The 24,134-nt window shown below is 47.1% G+C and overlaps 1 protein-coding gene across 2 annotated transcripts in view; it reads right to left on the bottom strand.

Annotated features, from left to right (window-relative positions):
• Positions 1-17,762, bottom strand: part of MME (membrane metalloendopeptidase) — a 30,539-nt gene extending 12,777 nt beyond the window's left edge. The window contains exons 1-12 of one of the 2 annotated variants that reach the window (XM_066193628.1): positions 17,380-17,762; positions 13,981-14,150; positions 12,844-12,879; positions 9,045-9,206; positions 8,096-8,176; positions 7,419-7,514; positions 7,199-7,317; positions 6,425-6,490; positions 3,578-3,712; positions 2,164-2,265; positions 476-612; positions 282-375 (exon numbers count right to left, since the gene is read on the bottom strand). In XM_066193628.1, the coding sequence (XP_066049725.1) occupies positions 282-375; positions 476-612; positions 2,164-2,265; positions 3,578-3,712; positions 6,425-6,490; positions 7,199-7,317; positions 7,419-7,514; positions 8,096-8,176; positions 9,045-9,206; positions 12,844-12,879; positions 13,981-14,140 (1,188 nt within the window). In that variant the 5' untranslated portion in view covers positions 14,141-14,150; positions 17,380-17,762. The remainder of the gene's footprint in view (positions 1-281; positions 376-475; positions 613-2,163; positions 2,266-3,577; positions 3,713-6,424; positions 6,491-7,198; positions 7,318-7,418; positions 7,515-8,095; positions 8,177-9,044; positions 9,207-12,843; positions 12,880-13,980; positions 14,151-17,379) is intronic. The other variant, XM_066193629.1, reaches the window with a different exon arrangement.
• Between the last annotated feature and the right edge of the window lie 6,372 nt (positions 17,763-24,134).

The following is a 24,134-nucleotide window of genomic DNA, read 5'->3' as shown; positions in this document are numbered from 1 at the left end:
AAATAAATGGGAATGTTCTGACACCAGAATGGGGATTAACTTAGATTTAGAAGAACAAGAGACCAAGTACCAGAGCAGTCCTTTCAAATCCACTCAGCTATCAGGCATAAATCCCATAAATTATAGATACACTCCAGCAGAGGCTCAGCAAACACATCTGGCTTTTGTGTGCAAAATCCAAAATACATTAAATATTTATAAACTACACCTCCATTAAAAAACTACCTTTTGTGGCTCACAAAAGCCATCATTCAAACTTAGGGAGAGGTGAATTTCTGCACCTTACGGAAAGCGTTCCTCGTGTCCTTGTAGTCCCGGCTGAGGCTGTTGACAAGATCCATCACAAAACGCCAGGTCATGTAATTCTGCAGGTCTCTGGTTAACAAAACAACAGTAATAAGCTGCTGATGTTTTGAGGCTTTTTTAGGTTTTCTGGAAAGAAAATGTAAATACCGAGAATACTTAACACACCCACCTGGCAGTGTATTTTTCGAGAATGGACCTGAGCTTGAGAAGGTAGTCAGGGTCGTAAACAATGACGTGTTCCGTGTTGTCAACGTTGATTTGGACAGTTGACATGATAGCATTTATGAATTTTGACCAGTCAAACACCTGGAAAATCAATGTGCATTAGGCTGTGGTTCCATCATAAACAGTTTAAATATGTTTGCATGACACAAATGCTTTGCCTTTAGTTTCCCTAACATTTGCACTACTTAAAAATGGGGTCATTGCAATAATAACTGGCCTGGGATCATTTATAGCTCTAAAAATGTTGTTACCATGGTGGGGATTTGGCAGAAAGGGTAGAGAAATTGCTTTGATTTCAAACTGACACAATTTTTTGTTAATTTTTAAAGTTTCTGTTCTGCCCATAACTTTAAAAAGTTTTGGTGATTTTCCCTTTCCTCTATCTTTGGAAAACTTTGTTGGAAGAGGTAATGTCTTCCTTCAGACAAATGGAAGTAGCTGAGGAGAGCAGATAAGCTTTTAGGAACAGTCACTGCAGGTCTGAGAGAGAAGCAGCAAACTTCAGGCTAATCTTGGGAATAATTGCTGTTCTATCCTTAGACATTACAACGCTACCAACTCCCATCAAGTGTCTTTTGAGCATTTTGGAATAACTTTAAATTAGTGCTGATCTGCAGCACCCCCCAGGAACTAATAATAACCAGGGCAATGCCATGCTATGACAGGAGTTGTTGTTTTCTGACAGGATGACTGCAATGGTAACCAACTACACCTGTGGGAGACGGTGAATTATGAAACCAATTAAAGCAGGCAGGAGGGAACTGTCAGAGAATTAAAGTCAATAACATTGCAGTGAATATGAAAAAGTGCCAGAAATAACAGTGTTTCATGGCACCTTACTGGCCTCAGAAACCTCAATAAAAGTCATGAGAATAAAAACTACCCGTGTTCAGTACGACGTTATGTTCCTGAGGAGACAGAGCTGTGTTAGCAAAGTTTGGGCTGGTTTTCAGCTGCACTCTGGTGCCACGGGTTAAAGGCTGCACAAACAGCACATGGCTCAGGCTGAGAGCAGAGCTGACACATCCACGGGAGCTGCAGTGGGAAGCACGTGGGGAACTGTCCTGTCTCATGGGCCTGGCAGCCTGGGCTCCTTTCTGCTGGCCTTGGGAGCAATATTTACAGAGCCAGTGTTGGGCAAACTGGATTTTTGTTCTCTAATCTGCAGCTCTGGATAAACAGAGTGGGGCTGAGCAGTCCACTAAACATCCCTGAAGCAGCTGCTGGCCACAGGCTGCACTTTTGTCCTGGGCCCTGAACCCATGAGGACAAGGAACAGGATCACAGGATCACAGAATCACAGAATGGTTTGGGTTGGAAGGGATCTTCAAGACTATCCATTTCCAATGCCCTGCCAAGGGCAGAGACACCTTCTACGGGATATTTTTTTTCCTTTGTGCTTTTCCATCTCTGTATGTTGAGGCAGATGGGAAGATGTGCTTTCAGGTTAGGAGGAGCAGTGGGTACAGAATGTGCATTCAGGTCAGTGTCATCAGAAGAGCAGGTGTGCACATCAGGGATCCTGTTCAATTGCAAATGTGTCATATCTTTAACAGAAAAAAAATCAGGCTTCGTTGCTTAATCCCATCAGTAATAAATTAGAAGTTAAAATGCCAGTTATTGATCACTCACCTTGCCATTGATTTCCAGTGAAAAGTTGTTTTGGAGTTGTGCCAAGGTCATTTTGTTGTACAGCAGAAGTGGATCATTTCTGTCTTCAGATTTTGTTGTTGCCTGTCGGAGTTAATCAGGAGAAAATTCCTGAGTCTATTGAGTCAGTTCCCAGGAGTTCCAGTTCTGACTGGGGTGCAGTGCTGCCCTGTGTGTTCTTTGTGACCCACTGCACTGCTCACAGCTCACACAGCTCTGGGCTGCTCTGGGCACTCTGCACTGCTGGGTTCAGCCTCTGCATCCACAACAGCACATTTTACCCTTTTAAAGTGCTTTGAAACATCAGTTATGCCAAGCCTCCTTTTATCTCTATCCTTCTCTTCCGCTTCCTCTTTCCTATTCTATTGTGCATTCACTGGGCTTTTCTGTGTTTTTTAAACAAATTCCCAGAGCACAATGCCAGCTCTCTTCAGTCACATTCAGGCTGATACTGAGTTTTGGATGAGAGGTTAAAATCCCAGGCAGTGGCAGCTTCCCCAGCACCAGCTGGACTCCACCAGCAGCAACTGCTGCAGGGACACTGCAGGTGTGGGTTCCTTTCATGCTCCTCTTTAAAACAATTCTTCAGTGAATTCCCTTTTTGATAATAATTGCCCATCTCTGATCCAAGCCCAAAGGTGTGTTTCTCATGAAAATGAAGAAAATCAAAATCAGACGGTTTTAACTCATGTAAGTGGTTTTCCCAAGTGTAAGTTCAAAAATAGCTGAAGGTGTAAATTATGTATTCAGCCTGTTTCATGGTCATCCTCAGCTTCAGGCCCTGCTGCAACGGTTAATAAGAACAAGCCATGGTTTGCTCATGAATGCCTTTAGTTTTCTCCCTGTAATTCAAACTCTTGCTATTTCTCCAAAGTCAAATTCATGGTATTATTTTTCCTTTGTCCTTTTCTTTTAAGGGAGAACAATGTTTGGTTAAAAACGCCCTTGGAACAATCAGCATTGTGGAGCAGCTTGTGCAGCACAAACATGACTTTGTGTTCACAGCAGGCCAAGGGTTGGGAATCTGCTGCTCTGGGATCCAAACAGCCCACGGGGAAACAGGACAAAGGGGGGAGAGGCCCCAAAGCATCTCCCAAAACTCACACTCTAAACCCAAGTCTGTCTCTCTCTGCTCTTGCAGGCCTTCTGTGGACAGATCAGGATAGATAGAACATTTTGTTGCTTGGAAAACAGCTGCCTCAAATACTTTCCCTCGCTCCTCCCAGGACACAGCTGTATTACTGCCTGTTCCTTCAGGTGAAACAGGCTCCACACATTTCTACTCCCACAAAACAGCACCAGCAAGGGAGTTAACCACTCACTGTACAGTCAGCTCTCTTCGGTATTACCAAAAAAGGCAGTTCTTTAAAGGAGAGTTTAAAGATGTTTTTCTTACATTGGCAATCTCTTTCTCCAGGTCCATAACTCTTCTCATTTGTGCAGAAATCTCATTCTCATCGACAGAAATATTTCTTTCTTGTAGGATTAGTTTAGCTACAGAAATCATGAAATCAACATAGGCAGAACATGCCTGCAGGAAAAAAAAAAAAAAAAGGAACAGTTTAAAGACAAAACTCTTCAAAGTAGGGCATACCTTAATTATAGTCAAGATTTTATCTTCATTTCTATGAACCACACTTCTTCATCTCTTACTTAACCAGGTCAATTTTATCAGAAATACTTTAGGTCACAACTGGAAATGAACTGTGAACATTCCCTCATGGAGCACTGCTGAGGAACTGGAGCCCTGTTCAAAGCTGAACACTCCAACCCCTGTTTTCATTATTTAGAATGAGACATTTGTCTGTCCATATTTAAACCATCACCCATGTTTTTTCTAGCTCACTTTAATTACAACTTCCAAAAATACCATTTCCAAAGAACTACGTTCCCAGGAACATAAAACAAGGGAATTGGCTTTGTGGGAAAGGCACTCCCAGAGGCTGTGAGCCTCCTCCAGTGCTCCTGGAACAGTTAGAACTCACGTTGCTGTGTGCAAAGTTAGGTACACTATAGACAATATATATGAAATTTAACATTAAAGAGTTCACTAATGATAAGAATGTAGATACAGCAGCAAATTCTCTGAAATGTCACACTGCCAAATATCTTAAGGTGTCATTATATTTCATGGAACCTCAGTTTTATTGTAATTCCATTATTATTTGTAATTTTAATTCCTCATTGGTAAGTCACACTTATTTTTCTATCAACAGAAATGTTGTTTTCAATATTCCTTTTCAATGCAAATAAGGACATGCACAGTGCTGGATCAGCTATTAAATAATAATTGTGGTTTATGCAATCTACCAAAAAAGTGATTAAACCTAGTATTAATAAGGTGTGCATGTCACCAGCTTTATTAATGGAAATATTTAGGTATGTTCAGCTCCTGGGGCAGGGGACACACCTCTGTAATGAATGCTGCACGTGCAGCCAGTCCCTGTCCCCTCCTGGGCATCCCTCCCTGCCAGCAGGGACAGGGGCAGGGACAGGGACAGGGGCAGGGGCAGGGATGGGACAGGGACAGAGGCAGGGGCAGGGACAGGGATGGGACAGGGACAGGGACAGGGACAGGCGCAGGGGCAGGGACAGGGGCAGGGACAGGGGCAGGGACAGGGACAGAGGCAGGGACAGGGACAGAGGCAGGGGCAGGGACAGGGATGGGACAGGGACAGGGACAGGGACAGGGACAGGGGCAGGGACAGGGCTCACAGCAGCCCAAAGGGCTGAACTCCCAGTGCCAGTTACAAGCAAGAGAGATCTTTTCAGAAAGAGAAAAGCCCAGGAAACCACTGACAACTACAACAAGTCACAAAAGACAGTGCGTACCAACACTGTAAAAACCACCATAAAATTCAATATAGCTATTACCTCAAACCAGTAAGTTAACAGAGATTTTTAGGTACCAGTCAGTGACTTTTATTTTTCTCCTAAGTGCAGCTCTCAAGTCAGGTAGCAAAGAACTAAGTCAGCTAATTTCATCTGGACTGTTTAAATAGTCTCAGCAATTTCAGTGGAAAGTTAAGGCACTGGAATCCTGTCTGAGCAGAGCCATGCTGTATCTTACAAGGGAAAAAGATTTTTAAATGATCTTATTGGCAGGTTCCACCTGCGGCTCTGGGGTGGGAAGTCCTGCTGGAGGCAGAGATGTTTTCTGTGGGCAGTAACACAGCAGAACCAGAGGCAAGGGCAGGCTGTGCTGGAGAGAGGACGGCAGGGACAGCTCTCACTTGGAGCAGTGGTGCTGGGAAGGCCACTGGCAAACCTGCCTGCCCATGATAAAGCTGTTTTTCAACAATACTTCCTCCTGTACTCTCCAGCAGTGCAGAGCTGATACTCAGGTAGGTCAGAGGACAGCAATTGTCTCTCAGAGCTGCAGTTAACACAACACATGGACAGAGCAGGCTGTGCAATGTGAGTCAGCTCCTAAAGGCCACCTCACATGGAACTGAGCAGTTCAGATGGCAATGATTGTCTTAATGAGCATGTGACCTGCAGTTAAATGTAATCACTATTAACTGCTGGGACATCAGCAAAATACCTACAAACCCCAAACGGCCTGTACACTTTCTCATTGCTTCTGCATTTAATTACACAGAAGGAATGTGGTTAATTAAAGGTCACTGTGGTAGCAGTTTCAGCTCCATGACTTCAGCACAGACACCCATCAGCTCTCAAGGACTTAAGGCACATCCAAGATTAGCAACAGGGATACGGTGTCAGTGCTAACAGGTTAATGAGACCCGCAGAAGTAATGAGTAAACAAGAATTAAAGGAGACCATAGGAGGTTTCAGGTATCAGTGGTATCACATCCTTCTGCTGCTGTGTTTGTGCTCAGCAGTGGATGTAGGAGACTGTGATCTTTTCAGATCTTTCATGCAGCAAAGTGTCTCTTTGGTTCTGAATGTTCTCTTTTTCTTTCCAAGCCTATTCCTGGTAGAAGTAGTTCACCTGCAGCATTGCCAGTTGCTGCCAGTCGGTCACAGCTCAGGAGTGGCCTCCTTTCTGCAGTGACAGAACAGGGCTGGTCATGACCACTTGTATTCTGTCTAAATACAACTCTGACAGTCAGGGGAGAGCTCTTGATCCAGCTGGGAACCCTGGCAGAGGCTCTGTAACAAAGCTAAATCGTTTCATGTTTATCTCCTTCCAAAAGGTCTTAAGAAGTCAAGTATCTGCCTTGAAAATCCAGGCTAAAACACGAGAAGTGTCACCCGTGGTGTGTCAGCTCCCCCTCACCTCTTGGTATGCACCAGTGCACTCGTAGTAGTCCCGAGAAGGCAGGCCCAGCCCAGGCTGATCAATCTGTAAATGCAAATCAAAACTGGCTAGTGCTGAAGGGGAAATGGCAGAGCATTGTACTGTTCCTTCGGTAACTACACGTGCTGATGCTTCACTGGCCAAATTCTTTTCTGGCCACGGGGGCCTTCCTCTCTCATCCTGTTGCCCACCTTTAACTATTTTCATTCTCGTTAAACTTTCTGGTTTTCTTTTCAATGTTTTTTTTCTCCTGCTGCTGAACACTGCAAGGCACTGGTAGCCAGTGTGAAAATAGGTGAACTACAGATGACAGACTAGCCCAGAGACAAGCTGGGAGCTCCTGCTTCTCTGAAATCCTTGCACATGAAGTGCTCACAGCTCCATCCACCCACTAACAGGAGAGACTGGCCCTCTGCTCCTCTAACTGCTGCATCCCAGCTGTCACCAGACCTCCTCCTGCCTTGTCTGCATGTTCAGGTTTCAGAGATGACCTTTCTGTGTCTGTCATTCCCATCTCACTGACAGTAACGGTGTATGAGTGCCCAGAACAAAGATGTCAGCTTGGAGGACAGACAGGAACTGTGAAACCCAGAGTTTCAGCTGAAAACTGCATCAATTCACAAATTCATCTACAAAGTACTCAGGTCAAATTCAGAGCACTGATGCTTCTCCTTGCTAACATTCATGTCTGTGCTTCCAGTTATTTGCTGCACTTTTATGATCAACAAGGCCACGGCACCCAGGCAGACTTACGTGAATGATATGTGCAGTGGAATTTTTATCGTCTGTGCCAACAAAAAAATTAATAAGGACCTTTTTTCCATATCTGGAGTTGAGCTGTGCAATAGCTGCCTCAGCTGTCCAAGCAGTACCTAAGCAAATGAAAGGTATAGTCAGTCTCTATTTTTGGTAAGCAATAAATTAAATAATTTAGATATTTTAACTAAAAGGAAGTAAGCACAGGTTATCTTACCATAGGAAGCCTCCCAGTTAGTTGTTGCTACAGGCCAGTCAGACACATTTGGCAATAAACTGATTAGAGGCATTCCACCTCTCCTATCAATGGCAGCTTTTGGAAAAAATAAAATTAGTTACCATGACATTTCCAACCCCACAAATGTTATATATTATAATATATATTATAATGGGTTCAGAACAATGACACTGAGAACTGTTTCCCCCATCACCACAGCAGCAGTTTGCTCTGATATATGACTGTGCTTTAACATTTAATGTAAAAATTTTCCAGTCTCAACCAGCATATGCAGATCCTTCAGACCATGGCATTGAAGTTGTCTTTTTTTTTTTTTATTTCTCTCTCTGCAGATAGCTTGAAATAATAGTTTTGAAAAGTATTCATACTATTGCATAAACTATAAAAATATGATTTAGGAAGCACTGCAAACAGCTTTACTGCTCTTTGTTGTGGTGGCAGAGCCTGGTGTGCCAGGTAGCTTCCACCTCATCCCTGGTAAAATTTCTACAAAAGAAATTAACTCCCATTTAACCAAAAGGATTTGAGTTTATAAATCTGCAGCAAAGGCTATCTGAAGAATGATGCACAGGACAGGACACAAGTGCAGCTGCTGAGGTGGAGCCCTGTGGGTGCTGTTGAGCATCCTGTAAGCACTGCACTCAGGGGACACTCACTTTCATTAATGCAGGACCTGTAGAGAGTTTTTGCCTTCTGCACTGCTGGGATGTCATTGCTGCTGGGGGTGTCGAGGACATCTGAAACACACAGAGAGTCGTGGTCATTCCTGCTCTGCCCTGGGCTCTGAGCAGGGCTGGCCACCAGGGCTCCTGTCCATGTCCAGCTCCAGGCAGGCTTTGCCTTCCAGCAGCTGAGGGCAAAGGCTCTGGAGGTGAAACGCCCTGCAGTGGCTGCAGTGGCTGCAGTCTGTGTGAGTGTGGAATGTAACAGAGTCAGGAGATACTCTGTAGGTCACCCCTACAGAGGGGTGAAAGACAAATGCTCTGACTTCCCAGGGACACGTTTTAAGCAGCCAGGCTACTGTTTGAAGTCACAGCTGGCAAAACCAGGAGACAGGCAAAGAAAAAAAAAAAAGATATTTAGCCTGGAGAGAGTGTGTTGGAGAGTGTTACATGAGTACAGACTGACTTCTTGGACTCTGTTGGTTTCAGCTGAGAAAAGGGATGGCGAACAATTTGATACTGTTGGTATGACAGGTAGCAAAGTGGCTCGCCTGCTGTTTGGGACTTCTGATGGAACAAGATGTGCAGGACACGGGCTGCCAGAGAGCAGCTGTTGGCATTCCAGCTGATGTGGACACAGACAGACCTCCCCCTCCTCCTCCTCCTCCTCCTTGCCCTGTGTGCTGTGGCTGGAGCAGGCTCAGAGTAGGGATCTGCAGATGCCAGCATGAGCAGGTCTGCTCAGCTCTGCTCCAGTGTCAGACACAGCAGCACACTCCCAGAGCCTCCTCCAAGCAAACGCTTCGGGGCAGATTTGTCCTGAACCAAACACAAAAACCTGAAATATCTGCTAGTATTTTAAGCTTTGCTAGAAAACCACAACTTCTTAGGATAACACGTAAGGCAAAGAAGAAACTTTATTTAGTCCCCAAACTGCACTGACCTTTTAGAACAACTTCTAGTTCGTCTCTCAAAATGTCAAAGTTGCTATAACGGGAGCTGGTCTCGGGGATGACGTTCCTCTTGAGCCAGCCCCCACAGGCGTACTGGTAGAAGTCCTGGCAGGGCCTGGCACTGGGGTCCATGTTCTCCAGGATCCGCGCGGCTACAGGGACACAGACACACTTTACACACACAGACACGCTTTACACACACACAGACACACTTGTTTCCTCTCAGCAGGGAAGTCGTTTCATTTAGAACAGGCTCAAGCTTACCTGGATGCTCTAGACCAAACAAAGTACTTATTGCTGAACAAGGAATGACTGTTCCTGTGCTGAGCACAGCTTCCAGAGTTGGCTGTGTTTACTGCTGGTAAACTGACACATGTTCCTGCTGCCTGTGAGTGCTCACTCAGTTCTAATTAAAATGTGGGATGTTTCATTTACCCTTCACCTACCCTTCTTTTACTGAAATGTGGTGAAAAGGGACATTAAAAGCACAAGACATAGCAGAGGTGAAGTATCCACTGTGATGTAATTTTGGTGTTTTAGACCCAACTGAATCCTGTCTATTTCCATAAAATACTGACTTTGTTGGACTACTGCAGTTTTTGTCAGGGAAGGTTTTTCCATTAATGCCTTCTGGAAGCTACACTCATTTTTAGACCTGCTCCACATTTTACTCTAGAACTGATAGTGCCTCTTGCTGTCCCTTCAACCCTCTGGAGTGGCTTGTCCAAGACTGGCCAGTCACTGGCCAGTCATGACAGGGATTCTCAGTGAAATCCAATTCCTTGATGACAGCTTCCCAACTGCTGTCCATAAACCCTCTGGGCTTTCCCCTGTACCTATTCCAATTCCACCCAGACTGCTTCTACCACCAGTATGCCAGAACAGAATCTCTCAAAGAAAAGAGACATCTTAGGAGTCAGGCAAGAGCCAGGGATACCTCTGAATCTCCCAGGATGCTGAATATTCTTCCCATTTTTTTGACATTATTTTTAGTAGATTATGAGGCTTGTGATTTCAAGTGTTCACTCCTCCATGTGGGCAAGTCAAATATTTATAGCTATTTTTCCAGTACTTTCAATATTTTCCATGTCTCCTGTGCTGGTGGAAATGGAGTCTGTGGTGTTTGTGTTGATTTGCCTGCCCCCATTTTTCTGTTGGCTTAGGAGTGTTACAATCTAGGCCAACATCTGATGGCTTTACAATGTTCCAGTGCCTGCAAGATGGAAATAGCCATGGACAGGTGCATTTACAACCTCAGACTGCTGCAGCAGCATAAAACCCACTGTGGAAACAGATGCAAAGGCTCCTAGCTGGTGCTTTCCCTTCTGAAGTCAATGGCTTCAGGGTGACTTCTATTTGAAGGGACACAGGATCTTGCAAACAGCCAGGAATTGGGAAATTCAGTCATGTTTTTACTGAGTGTGACACTTGCTGCAGTCCCAAGTGCTCTGGGATTGTGGGAGCTCGGGTGCTTGCTTCTGTCTTTTTTGCCCTGTTACATTTAGAGGAAGGGGAGTGTTTTGGATGCTGCAGTTTATTCCTGTCCCAACTCCACCTATTTGCCGTGAAAGAGGAAAGTTGTAACTCTTCCTAACATCTCCTGTTTTAAGGGTGTCCCTGTGAACCTCCCTGCCAGACTGGGGCAGCCCCTGAAGGGCACCACTGTCTCTTGGATGCCCTTGGCATGTGTCAGTGCAGCAGCACAGACATTCCCAGCCAGGAGTGGATGCCCCAGCTGGCTCATTCCCAGCCCTGCCAAACAGGAACAGTAGGATACAAACATCTTCTGACACCAAGAAAAGATGGCCCTTATCCGCTGGCTTGTCACTTTGGGAAAAACCTCACAACAAAAGCCAGAAATCCATGTCTTGCTTAAATCACAGAAATCACTAACAGTGTAATATCAAACCTGGCTTGAACTATGCAGTCAGGTTTCTCTGCTTGCAGTCAGCACCTGGGTAATCCTCTGTGCCTACTCGTGCCACACAGAAATAATCATCTCTCATCACTCTCCTGCTCCCAGGCCCAGGCCAGCCAATACTTGCTGTCCAGCTTTTATCAGAACTTAAATACTGCACAAGTACCAGAAACAGCTGGGGGAACTGTGGTCTTTCCTTTAGGGCTGCATGTGAAGTACATACATGAGCGCGTGAAGTATGACCATGCAGAATACTCTCCTCAAGGGTGTTATTTGCACACCCGAGCCCCAAGATAACCATTCATTATGCGGCTGATACTGCAGACACATTACAGTCAAGGGAATGTGATTATGGTATGAATATTTTGTTATTTTATCTCGAATCCAGGTGAATTTATAGCTGTACAAATACAGGTAATGCACAGTGTACTCTTCATTAGTGCTCAGTGTTGCTGTGACAAACCAGTGTTTGGCTTTGCTCCTACTGCCACTTATTTACTCAGTTCCTACCTGCCACTGAGAATGTAGAGCTTCATATCAATTGCCTGTAATGATTAATCTTACTGTAGTACTCCTGGTTGTCAGTTGGTGTTTTAATAGCTCACAAATAAAGTAATACAAGCTGGCAAAGCAACCAGTGACCTGGGAAGGAGTCAGGAGCAAAACAATGTGCTTACCTAGGTAAGAAACAGAGATCAAAATCCCCTGTTCCATCAGGCTGTTACCAGAGTGTGTCAGCTTATCCAAAAAGTGCTCAAATGTACAAATTGCATTTATCTTCCTGTGCTACACTGCAGTGGTCTCACAAATCCATGGATAACAGTGCCGTGCCATGCAGTTACTGGTATTTTACCCTGGGTATAACCAGTGAATTCTCATTACATTTTTTCTTCTTTATTTGTTCACTATTTGCTTTACTATATTCTTTTCTTTTGGTCATTTATTTGCAGCTCTTCTCGCAAATGAACAATCAATTCTGTCAGTATCTTCACTTTATCCCTTTCCAGTGGTTAAATGCTGTTAAAGCATTTAACAGAAGCATAAAAGAGAAAAATTGTTCTGATTAATTATTTTGGGACTTCTTGCTACATTGTGCCTCGTTCCTCCAAACTTTTCCTGCTTTTCCTTTTGGAGTTCATTCATCATCATATTGTCTGTCTAGACTCCCTGGTAGCAATGTGTATTTAGCTGAAAATGAGCACCATCAGGGATTAAAAACCATCTGCTAGAGAAGTAATTGGATCAGTTTCCAAACCACAGCATGAGCTTTCATGCTGGGAGAAGATCACCTTGGGAGTGGAATGAAAAGACAGCGATGGGCACCTGAAATAAACCTTTTGTCTGCCCCATGCTGGTGACAACCTGCAGCCCCTGGGGTGAGCGGCTGCCCTGGGACTTGCCCTGACTCCAGCACCACTGAGGTGTGAGCAGCGACCTGAGCTGCTGGAATGAGAGCTGAAACCAGCCCCATGGAAGTCAGGAAACCAATATCCTGACTTTGCTGTGCTGCTGTTGCTGGTCTGCCTGCAAGTCTGAATGGCGTCTACAAGGCAAGACCTTGTGGGAGCCCCCATGGGGTGCTGTGCACCTGGGACTCTTGAACAACTGCACTGGGCACTGAGGGATGAAGGAGCTTGTCAGACTATGACATTCAGAGTCTTCTGGACATGGAAATGACTCTGTAAGATTGACAATATCATAGCACAGGAGTTTACTTTGGTAGAAGAACTGTGCTAAGAAAGTCATGTGGGGTAACAAAGCCACACTTCCATGTGCCATACTTGTCTGCAGTTAGATGGGAGAATTCTCTGGTAGTAGTTTTGTTTAAAAACACATACATTAATTTAAAACATATGTATTTTCATTCTTACCTGATTTGATACAGTCTGGCGTCTTGCAAACCCCATCTAAAAGAGAATACAATCATATTCTTAACTATTTACTCAAGGTCAATACAATAAAATCTACTGTAAATATTTCCATTGACAGTCAGCTTAATTGCAGTGTACAGTAAGATAATATGAATGGACACCTTACACCCAGTAAGGGAATATTTATAGGATCAGGCTCTAAAAATATCATCATCTTCAACCCTTTAGGGTCATTCAGTGCTAGTCACTCATCATGTGGATTTTTTGTAGTCATCAGAGGAAGATGTCCAATTGGAGGTGGGCAAAATACTATTTTTATAACAAAGAAGCAATTTAGAGAAAAATAGCTCAAGGACTGGAGAGAATTAGAAAGCCAGTTTGAATTTAGCAATACTTCAGAAATGACAAAAGGATTTTCAAGGAATTATATGAAAATTCTGCGACATTCACTCTGAAGTCTTCTGAACAAAATACAGGATTCAGGACCATGAAAATACTTCCTTTTGAGACTTTGGAAATAAAACTCTTTTTTTTCCTCATAATGGCATTTTTCTATCCCATAATTGAACTACACTTCAATAAAAAGTCAAGCAAAACTACTAAGTACTTCAAAATTAAACAAAGCACTTAATTCCCAATATAAGGAAAAATTCTAGCTAGACCCTAGATGGAAATTTTAGCTTCTCTGTATTATCTTTTCCAAAAATGACCAGGCTATTTCCCCCTGAATGAAATTATTTTGCTCTGGCTGCTGAAGCACAGAACCTCTCAGGATGACTACATTCACTGAGAGCCCTCACTGCTACAGCCTGAGAAAGGAAAAAAATAGGATTTTCATACATCCACAGGAACACAGAGGAACCTCTGGAGTTTGGTTTCCTTCAGCAGTGTTGTAATTTGTTGGGATTTTTACTTACTGAAGCATTAATTACAAACAGAAGTATTCCTAAGTCAGAACAAGCAGATGGTTTGTGTTTACCACAGCTCTGCACGAACAAACGAATTCACCGAGCCCCAGTTGGAAAGAGGCAGTTTCTGAGTTTTTCCAGCACCAGGACGTGTGGATGCAGGTCTCCATTTCAGGCACATCCCCAGCCCTTCCCGTGCCCGGGGATTTGTGAATCCCCAGGAACTCACCGTCGTAGGTGGCGTAGAGGGCGATCATGGTGATGGCCACGATGGCCAGCAGCACCACCAGCACGGCCAGCCCGATCTCCAGGCCACTCCAGCCCAGCCTCTTCTTTGGTTTGGGGGTGTTCATCTCAGTTATATCCATCTGGCTTTCCGACTTGCCCATAACCCAGCGTCTGGAATGGAAAAGGCAATGTTGACTGAGCACTTACCCTGAGTCACAGGCTTCAAACCAGCTCCTCAACTGCACAGTAGCAAAGGTGTTTTCGAGGTGAGTTTCCCAAGTATTTGCAATCCTACTGTGCTGTCAGTCAGGAAATAAAGAATCCTGCCCTCTACCAGGCCTGTGCACACACACACAAACACACACACACACACACACGTACCACACACTTCGTGTCATGGATGGAGAGCAGAAGAGTGGAGTTCCTTTGCGTGGAGGAGCTTCCTTCACGCCACACAGAAAAGGAAGGCCAGCAAACCAAAAAACCTATTTTTAAAATGTACCCGTGAGGTTTAATCTTGTGTGAAGGTACAGGAGTTCACAAGCAGTAAAAAGCAAGTCTCTCTGCTTGAATAAAAATTAACTTAACCTGCCAATTACTTATCTAATGCCAAAGGTCAAAATATGCCATTGTGCTTCGCTGTCACTTCTAAAATATTATGTAAGCAGTTCTTGACTACAGCTTTACAGCTGGCTCTAAAAATAGAAAAAAAAAATCAGGCTCTGCTGGGAGCCTGTCAAACTCACAGTGAAGACAGTGAGTGTTCACAGCAATTTTTAAAGAACTGTGAGCAGGCCTGTCTTTGGAGGTTAGAGCCCTGGGAACGGGAGTCACGCAACGCCGCTGGCAGCGAGCTCACACTCGCTCGTGCAGCCCTTGCAGTGGGGCTGGAGATCCTCTCTCTGTTGCTCTTCAGAGGTAACTGGGCCACCTTTGCAGTGCTGCTCGTGGCAGCTCTATTGTCTCCCTTCACCTGCTCCTATGTATCCAGGGCCAGACTTTGCTCCACCAGCTGAGATTCCAATCCCTGCACACACAGCAATGTATTTCTCAGTATTTCACAGTGAAATCCCCTGCCAGCACTTCCTGGGGCTCTTTACGTTCACAGGCAGTACACATCCTTTCCATTCAATGGGAAAGAATATGAGAATTTCACTGTGATAAATAATGGGAACACCGGACCCCTCACACAAGTTCAATCCTCCTTACACCCTCTGCCCATAAGTCAGTGAAGGACACTTCTCAGGCTCTGCACCCAGTCAGGTCTAAGACTTAGAACTTCATTATTTTAAACTGGCTTAGCTGTATGGCTGACTTGTGTTCTTCCCAACTCAAACTCTCCTCACACTGCTGCAATCTCTCAGATCTCCAGTCTTTGCTTTTCCACTGGACCTCCCTTTTCTGCCCGATTCACATTCCCTAGTTTCCAGCAATCTCTTCCTTCCTCTGCTGTCCACCTCCCCTAGAATGCGGCTCCTCTGCTGCAAGCACAGGTCCCTATAGTGTATGTTTATTAATAAACTAAAGATGTCCAATAACCCAGTACTACAGATGTAAGTAAAGAGAGATTTTGTGTTCCGTGGGTTTACCAACACCTGTCTCGGTGGCTCACTGGACATTCTCACCCTGTTCCTCTACATAAACAAGAGGACATTTTGTTTCTGTGTGTCTCATCTGCCCTTCTGTCACTCCTCCTGGGACATCAAGCTGCAGGAGGTGACTGGCAGTGCCAGAACTGCAGCTCTTCCCTGGCTCAGGAGGCTGGAATCCTGCGGTCTGCCCAGCCTCTGTCTTTCTGGGACCATCACAACTACCTTCACGTGCCTCATGAGTTGCTGCTTTTCTCTGAAGAACAGGATTTGTGGTCAAATGAGCCCGTGGTCTCTGAGGCACGGGACTGAAATCCCATTGAAACGTGCAAAGGAGTGAGAAATCTGCCCTGCATTAAGTGTGAACTAGAAGTTCATAGGTAATAAAAGAGCAAAACAACCACTATGCCCTTCTCACTTCCAGTCATATTAGGCAGCAGAAAAATGTTATTTATATGGACTAAATACTGCCGGTCTCCAGAACCCCTGAGTACTTGGAACCTCATTGAAGCAATGATGCTTCTTTCCTGACTCTGGTGGTGACTTCGAGCACTGAAAACACGGTTCCTTCCGTGGAGCAGCAGGAAACACTGCACCTTTCATGTGCAAATATGTTCTTTGCAGTCATCTAAGTTTTTCCAAGCGAGCTAATCTTTCTCTTCCTGCAGAAGCGCTCCTCGTGTCTAAAGGCATCTGACTAATTTTTCCTTCTAGTTATTTAGAGAGTTGAGCCCATCTGCATTAACGACCACCAGGTAGAAGCTGCTGTATGCGCTACTGCACGCACAGTGAAACTGTAGGAATAATTTAAGCAGATGCAAGCCTCGGTATTGTGGTTTTCTTACACTTCTGGTGCTTATGTGATCCCCTCTGCTCTGCCTACTGAAGCTTAGACACCACAGAGCGCTGAAGATGTTTCGACTGATCCTGATCTAGATGGCGTAGGGAGTTAATTAATGCATGGGATTTTGGTTTTGGGATGGGTTTGTTAAAATCGGTTTGTGGCTTACTTGGTTCCCAGCGTCGCCTCCACAGAAAATGTAGCACGTCACGGGAATACTTTACTATTTCTTCATTAACTTGCGCAGCCTGTCCCGTGCCGGCCGGGCAGTGCCACGGGGCATCGCGGGGCAGCCTGCGGGGAATGCACCTCTTCCGCCGCACGGAGCGGAGCCCCGGAGCCGGGGACAGCCCCGGAGCCAAGAACATCCCCGGGGCCCCGGGGACAGCCTCAGAGACGGGGACAGCCCCGGAGCCCGGCACAGCCCCGGAGCCCGGCACAGCCCCGGAGCCAAGAACATCCCCGGAGCCGGGGACAGCCCCGGAACCCGGTACATCCCCGGAGCCGGGCACATCCCGAGAGCCAAAAACATTCCCGGAGCCGGGCACAGCCCCGGAGCCCGGCACAGCCCCGGAGCCGGGCACATCCCGAGAGCCAAAAACATTCCCGGAGCCGGGCACATCCCCGGAGCCCGGCACAGCCCCGGAGCCCGGCACAGCCCCGCCGCCCTCCGAGCGCGGCTCCGGCCCCCGGGGAGGCGCCTTGGGCCGGGCCGCCCGGGGCGGGGAGGGCGCTGGGCTCCGCCGCAGCCGCTGCCCGGGCCGGCCCCGGTCCCCCGAGGGTGGCTCGGGGCGCTGCTCCCGGGGTGCGACCCCCGGCCGAGCCGGGCCCGAGGCCCCCCGAGGGCAAGCTGTCCCCAGACCCAGCGTCCCGGCTCAGGGAGCACCGCTCCCGGCTGGCAGCTCCCGGCTTGGGGAGCCGCGCGGGCCCCGTCCGCCCGTCCCGCCCCGCAGCCCCGTCCCGCACTCACCCGCTGGCGCTCGCAGGGCTCCGGCCGCGGGGCCGCCTCGCACATCCCCGGGCGGCGCCGGGCGGAGGCGGCGGGGGCGCCCCGAGCCGGCGGGTCCGCGCCCGCGGGGCCCGGGGGTAGGCGGCGCAGCCCGGGGCTGGGGCTCAGGCTCGGCTCGGGCTCGGCTCAGGCTGGCGGGGCTGTGCCGGGCAGACGCCGGCGGGGCTCAGCGCCCGCGGGCAGCGGCGGGGCCGCGGGGCGCCCGCATGGCCGGGACATCAGAGCCCGGGGCGCTCCCCGCTGCCGCGCCCGCCGCTCGCCGCTGCCGATCAAAGGAGCCCTTGTCCGCCGGCCGCCGGACGAGCAGTTCTCCGGCTGACCTGAAGGCTTCTTCCTCTTCGCGATCATAAAAATGGGATGGGGCAGGAAACAAACAAACAAGCCCCCCCGCCCCGGCGGAGCGCGCCGTGCACCTCGCCAAGCCTCCCCCGGCGCCGGGGCAGCGGCGGGGGCCGGGCGGGGCGGCGGAGCGCCGGCTCCGATGGAGCGGCCCCTGCACCTGCCCGCCCGCGCCGCCCGCTCATCGCTCCCCAGGCGCTCCGGGAGGAGGAGGGAGACGGTGCACGGGCAAGGTTAGCGCCCGCATGTCTGCGGCTCCGTGCCTGCTTCCATGCACACTCATCGCCTTTGTCAAATTAATGCAGGCACATAACGCTCTGCAAGATCTTACATCCTCATTCACCGAGTGATTTCTCCTCGGGAGGGAGATAGCTGTGACTTCTTGCACGGAGAGGCAGCTCTGAGCTCTATCTGAAGATTTCTCAGCCAGCTGAGTATCAAAAGATATTTGTTTCGTTCTTACAAAGTTTCCTTTTAAATAAGTTTCATTTTTACTAAGAGACGGACAAACATCAGCGGCAGCAATATGAGTTACCGTCATTCCTCTCACTCAAACCAGACACCACGCTGCTTTCTGCTGCGTTCCTTTAGAGGTTTATTACCTCGGAGGCAGACATGGCAGGAATTTCTGAAATCTTTTATTACCAGCTACACACACTTAAACGTCTGCGGCTTGAGAGGGGTAACTTCCTCCTGCCAAGAAAGGTGGAAACTGAATCCCCACTTCTTTATGGAACTGCCCAGTGAGTGACCTGCAGGGCAGATGCAACGAAGAGGGGGAGATGAGCATTAGCTGTATAAATGAAGCACTTTTGCAAAATGAACCTCTGAAAAAGGAGGTTTTATTCACCAAAAAAGCAATAGAAGTGTCAAAAATAGGCAAGATAAAAATTTCAAAAGGATTAGAGAACAAAAATACTGCATTTTCTTACAGAGAGGAGTGGGGGAAATGCTGATTATATCCTTTTCCAGGAGCAGTGTTCAATTTATTATAAATATCTCATTTTCACCCTTTCCTGAAGTAATTTGTACAGAGTTCCAATCCGATTCCTGGGACAAGCCATGTGCTCCTGCAGGTCACTCCTGCCAGTACCTGATGCCTTAAACAATAGCACATTTCACCAAGCAATGTAAGAATGGAGGAGGCATTAAAAATACATGTGATTTTGTAACCAGGTGCCTATTGCACAGCCCTCACTGCAACAAAGCTTGGGAGGCACGGGGTGATGTGCCAACACACTGAACTAAAATGGCAAAAAAAGGACTTGTTTCAAAAATTTTAGGTGAAAAAAAAAAAATAGAACTGCCTAATTCACCACAAAGAGAGAGAAAAGGAAGAAACTCGTCTGGCAATCTGTAAATAGCCCAAAGAGGACTAACGTACCTGACAGGCAGTGAGAGAGTTTCCACTCCTGTAGAACCTCGTGCTTGGAAAGAGAGAGCAGACGCTGGTGACACAGGCTGTGAGAGGTGTGATCTGTGAGTCAAGCACTGACATTCCTGGCTGGGCCTTTCCTGGGGAAAACTGCCAGCAAGTCAACACTGTGATCTGCTTCTTAAGAATAACGTTATCAGTGCTGCTGTGGGCAATCAGAGAAGCCAGGTTTGCAGTGGGAGACAAGAGTGAGGTGGGGTCTCTTCTTCTCCCAGATAAGAAGTGATAGGAGGAGAGGAAATGGCCTCAGGTTCTGCCAGGAGAGGTTTCGTTTGGATATTGGAGAGAATTTCTTCCCAGAAATGGTTGTCCAGCCCTGGCACAGCTGCCCAGGGCTGTGGTGGAGTCCCCAAACCTGGAGGGATTTGAAAGTTGTGTGGATGTGGCACTTGGGGCCATGGTGGCATTGGCAGTGCTGGGGGAATGGATGGTCTTAGAGGGCTTAGAGGGCTTCTCCAAACCTGTCATTTTAGGGATGACAGACCTGTAGCTTCATTCTGCTGATGGACATGGCCTGCAGATTCCTGAAGGCAAACCTCCAGTGCCAGGATGAGCCAAGGAGCCGGTGGCCCTTGGATTGATTCCGGTTAAACACCACGTGTTTGCTTCCCTCCTACTCACCTTCCCCTGCCAGGACTGTGATTGCATCAAGATAAGAAACAAAAAGGCAAACCAACAGCAGAAAGTTCACTCCACAATGGAAAGAAACAATGGAAGCCTCGAATTTAGAGATAAGGGTAACTAGTTTTTCCTTAGCACTTTGCTGAGGTGTGCTGCTTTGATCTTACTGCTTGCACTGAGAAGGAGCAGGAGGAGGAGCCTGCAGCTTCATCCTTTAGGCAGGAGCTTGGTGGGGTCTGGCACTGCTGCTCAGACTCCTCTGCACTTCTGATGGACAACCACCAGGCTGAAACAAATACACGGTAAATTTATAGAGCCAAGTAACACTCAACATACCATTCAGAGTCAGCAAATGGAAAAAAAGGGAGTTAATGTGGGAGAGCACACTGTTGTTAAATCCGTGTCCTTGAAAAACAGAGATTTCTGCTCACTGCTGATTTAAGAAGAGATAGCAATACTTAGCAGTAGTATCCCTTAAAAATCTGGCTAGGCAAGGAAGGTGCTCCAAAATCTGGGCCCACAAGCAGTTCAGAGCAACATACAAAAATGGATTCACCATCCAGCCTTCAGAAAGACAAACTGCATCCCAACAGCTCAACTGGAATTCCTCACGGAGTCAAGCCAGTCCCCCATTCAATACTGTGTTCTGTTGGTCCAAACGACTACAGCAAGACTTCATTGCCAATATGACCTCTGGGTGACATTAGGGCTCCTTTACGCTGCTGTGAAACATTATTGGTACTTGTATTTGTTTCCTTTTGGGAAAGGTCGCTTTTCAAAGCACCAAAGCCAGGGTTCAAGGAACAAACAATGTGCATGCTGCCTGTGGGAGTTTGACCACCCCTCAACCCTGCTGATCCCTTCCCCATCATGTCCTCTGCTAGAGGAGAGGAAAATGGGGAACCTCCTGCCCTCCGTGCTTAGCCCCGTGCGTGTTCAGTGCAGTTGGACTGTGAGAATTTAGGTGGTAAAACCTTACCACACTGTGTATTTCCTCATTTGGTTCTGGTTTTGTTTCTCAGTAGGTTTGTAATGAACCCAAGCCTGGGTAATTTCTCATTCAGAAAAGCAAACAGTCTAGGTCTCAAAATATTTGTTTCAGTGCCTAAATTATTCAGGTCTAATTGTATTGTATTACAAAGCTTTGTCTTTGTTAGGCGACAGGCTTTGCAGTACAACTCATTTGCAGGTGTTTGCAGGCCTGATAAAACACTTGGCTGAAAAGGCTGAAAAGCTGTATTTTTTCTTTTTTCCCTTTGTTTGGTTTGGTTTTGGCTGGTTGTGAGCTTGCCTAAGAGCCACACACATTGCTGCAGTTAGCTCTGGCTAACAGGCTCCTTGGGGTCCCGAATCTCGGCTGCCCTATCGGGAACCACGTGTTAAATGTTACTGGGACAATAGCGGGTGATTTTGTGGAAGGAGTGGGTAAATGCAGGCCATGTAAAACTGCATGTGCCATATGCAGATGGCACAGTGAAAACTGACAATGGTATAAACACAGAAGAAAAAGAGAGGAGAGAATTGAGGTCCATTAACCACAGGTTTCCTGCGCAGTGCTAATACAGTTGTGAAGGCTTAGTCACACTTTCCTGGTTTACTTTAAAACCACAGCTTGGGGGGAAAAAAGAGCACAGACACAGAGAAGCCTTTTCTCCAGCAAAAACTGGGGCAGGAACTGCTGTGGACACGCAGGATCCAAGGAGTCAACACCCCGCTGTGTTTCCAGGCACTCTGCTCTGGGGCTCCACTGGGGCTCTGCAGCACTGGACAGCCACAGCAGAGGTTCCAAAGCACTGGGAATACAACACACCTGGGAATCCACAACACTGGGCTGCCTGAGGTGGGGCTGAGGGGCTGCGAGGGGGCTGGACCCCCAGGGAACGCTGCACCTCGCAGTGCCCACGTTCAGTGTGCCCTGGCAGGGGGTGCTGAGGGCCTGCAGCTCATCCCAGCACTGCAGAGAGGGGAACTCTTTGAAGGATAGGTCCTGAGGTGTGTGTTTTCTCAGCAGGCTGCAAGAATGTCCAGCCTGGTACAGGCACTGATCAGGTTATCCCTGCCAGGGGCTGTGAGTGTTTTCAGTGCCACATCTGGTACAACAGCCAGGCCCTGATGGGCTGCAAGGCTGAGAAACACCCCCAGCACCACGGGCTGTGTCTGCTGGAGTCTGCAGCGCAGGTACAGTCAAGAAGGTTGTTAAGGCTGAGAGGGGTTCAAAAGAGAGGAAAGAAATGTTTAAATGTGGGATAACAGTTTAAAAACATTCATTAGTAATGTCTAGGTCACTGGATAACAACTGGCCATAACTTGACAAAGCAGTGGGTAGTGACACCTTGCCTGGCCTAGTGGCAAATAAATCCCAATTTTCTGTTCTTTCTCGCTGCTGGCACCCTGGATGAGAGTTTCTTTTCACCACCCAAATGACATAAGCAAATAGCAAAAAAAAAAAAAAATCGGTTGTGTTTCAATGTCACAGATTAGCTGGCTCCACGGCCCCGTCCATGAGATCATTTGAATCAAGTCCATGACTTAAACGTCTATTTCTGGTCTTTTTTAATCTCAAATGACAAAGTACAAGTACAGTATGGAAAATGGGGAGCAAAAAGTGCTGACTCTGGACTGTCAAAACACTGGGAGAGTTGTCCTGACTCAAGCCATCCTTCCTAGGCCACACTGAGGTAGTGGATCTGGGAGAGAAAACCAAGACGTTTTCCTAATGGTTTGCGTTAAAATATGAAAGGGCAAATGTGCTGTATGTGTGAAATGTGAAAATGGGAAAACACATCCCTGTTGTTTGTCTCAGTGAGAACTTGCCCTGCCTTGCCGTGGGCCTGTGTCAGAGCTCCTGGAAACTCCGTGGGAGACACCAAGAGGCAGACGTGGCTGTGCCCTGGGAAATGCCCCCCTTGGGTAGGTGCTGGTGCTCTGTGTGTCCAGCTGCACACCTCTGAGCACCCTCACAGTGAAGCTCGTGCGTTAAAGCAAATGCCTGCTCTGCATCCTGCTGCCAAGGCATGAGCACACCTGTGCCAGGTGCAGGGATCCCTGCTCCCTGCCAGGCCATGGAGAGCTGCTCCCATTCCCTCGGTACCACAGAGGTGCCCTGGCACTGCCAGCTCCGAGCCCCTTGCCCTCACACGGTGCCAGCAGAGGTCTCTTCCGCAGGAGCTGAAAGTCTTCCCCTTTGCTGAGGGTTATTTCCCTCCTTGTTTAGCCTCCCACTGCCCTTCACTTGCCTCACGATTTCAGTTTGCCTCCTCTCTGATCCCCCTCCTGCCTCTCCTCCTGGCTCTGTCTCCCTTTGCCTGTCTCTGTGTCACTGGAGCTTTTACTGTGAGGAGGATCAAATCATTGCAGGGTTAAAGCAGACCCTTGAACTCACAGTGTTTAATGGCTTTGTAGTTAGGCCATGGATCCCTGTGAGAATGGGCACTCTGGGAATTTGCCAGGATTTACAGGGGGATTTAGTAGCCTACTAAGAGTTTCCAGACCTATCACATTCCTTAAGAAGTTTTAAAGACACCACTGATTTTGGCAGGGAGCTTGGTTGTCTCGAAATACGCATAGAACTGAGGGATGAGAAGTAGAAAACTGCTTATTTTGTAAAGAACAAGGGGCAGTTTCAAAGATTTTATAATTCCAAATGCAGAAATAGATGTTCAACATTATCTTGGTAACATATGCCTGGCTTGGAGCGCATGATGTGAGTTTTCTCTGAGAATTTATATTTACATATTTGATAAGACATGAATATTAGAACACACATTAGCCAGGCTCTGTGTATGCATTGGACTCTAGGTATATGCGACTACTGCTGCTTTCTGATCCTGGAATATGTAATTGTGTTTAAAAAATTATGCTTTGCTTCCCTCCATCCTACCTGTTTGCCATTTATAAGGCTCTGTGGCATCGCATTTTCTGTGTGTTTTGAGGAGATCAGTGGCTGTTAAATGCCAGGTAATTTTTTTTTATGAAGTCCTGGTTTATTTTTTACTCATAACTGAGACAAGTACAAACTCCTGTTGTTTACAGAGAGGAAGGGAAAATTATATCTAACCTAGAAATACCTTCCTCCCCCTACCCCATGTCTCAGTGCTTTGAGCTGGGGAAGGGGGGAGGATCAGAAAAGGCAGAAAACAACTGGGCAGTTTTCTCATAGTAGCACAAAATTGCTGTTTTTTCTTCCAGGTTAAAGAAACCCAAACCATAATTAACTTTCTTCATTCTGTTCAATAATTGCCCTGAAAAAAGGCCACAGCAATAAAAACTACTCTGCTTACCTGTGCAGCAAAGGGAGTGTTAGAACTTTCTGGAAATTTGA

This window comes from Chamaea fasciata, unplaced genomic scaffold, assembly GCF_029207755.1.
Source record: "Chamaea fasciata isolate MVZ Bird 193981 ecotype frontalis unplaced genomic scaffold, bChaFas1.0.hap1 SCAF_11, whole genome shotgun sequence".
Lineage (NCBI taxonomy): Eukaryota > Metazoa > Chordata > Aves > Passeriformes > Sylviidae > Chamaea > Chamaea fasciata.
This window is presented reverse-complemented; position numbering and strand designations above follow the sequence as displayed.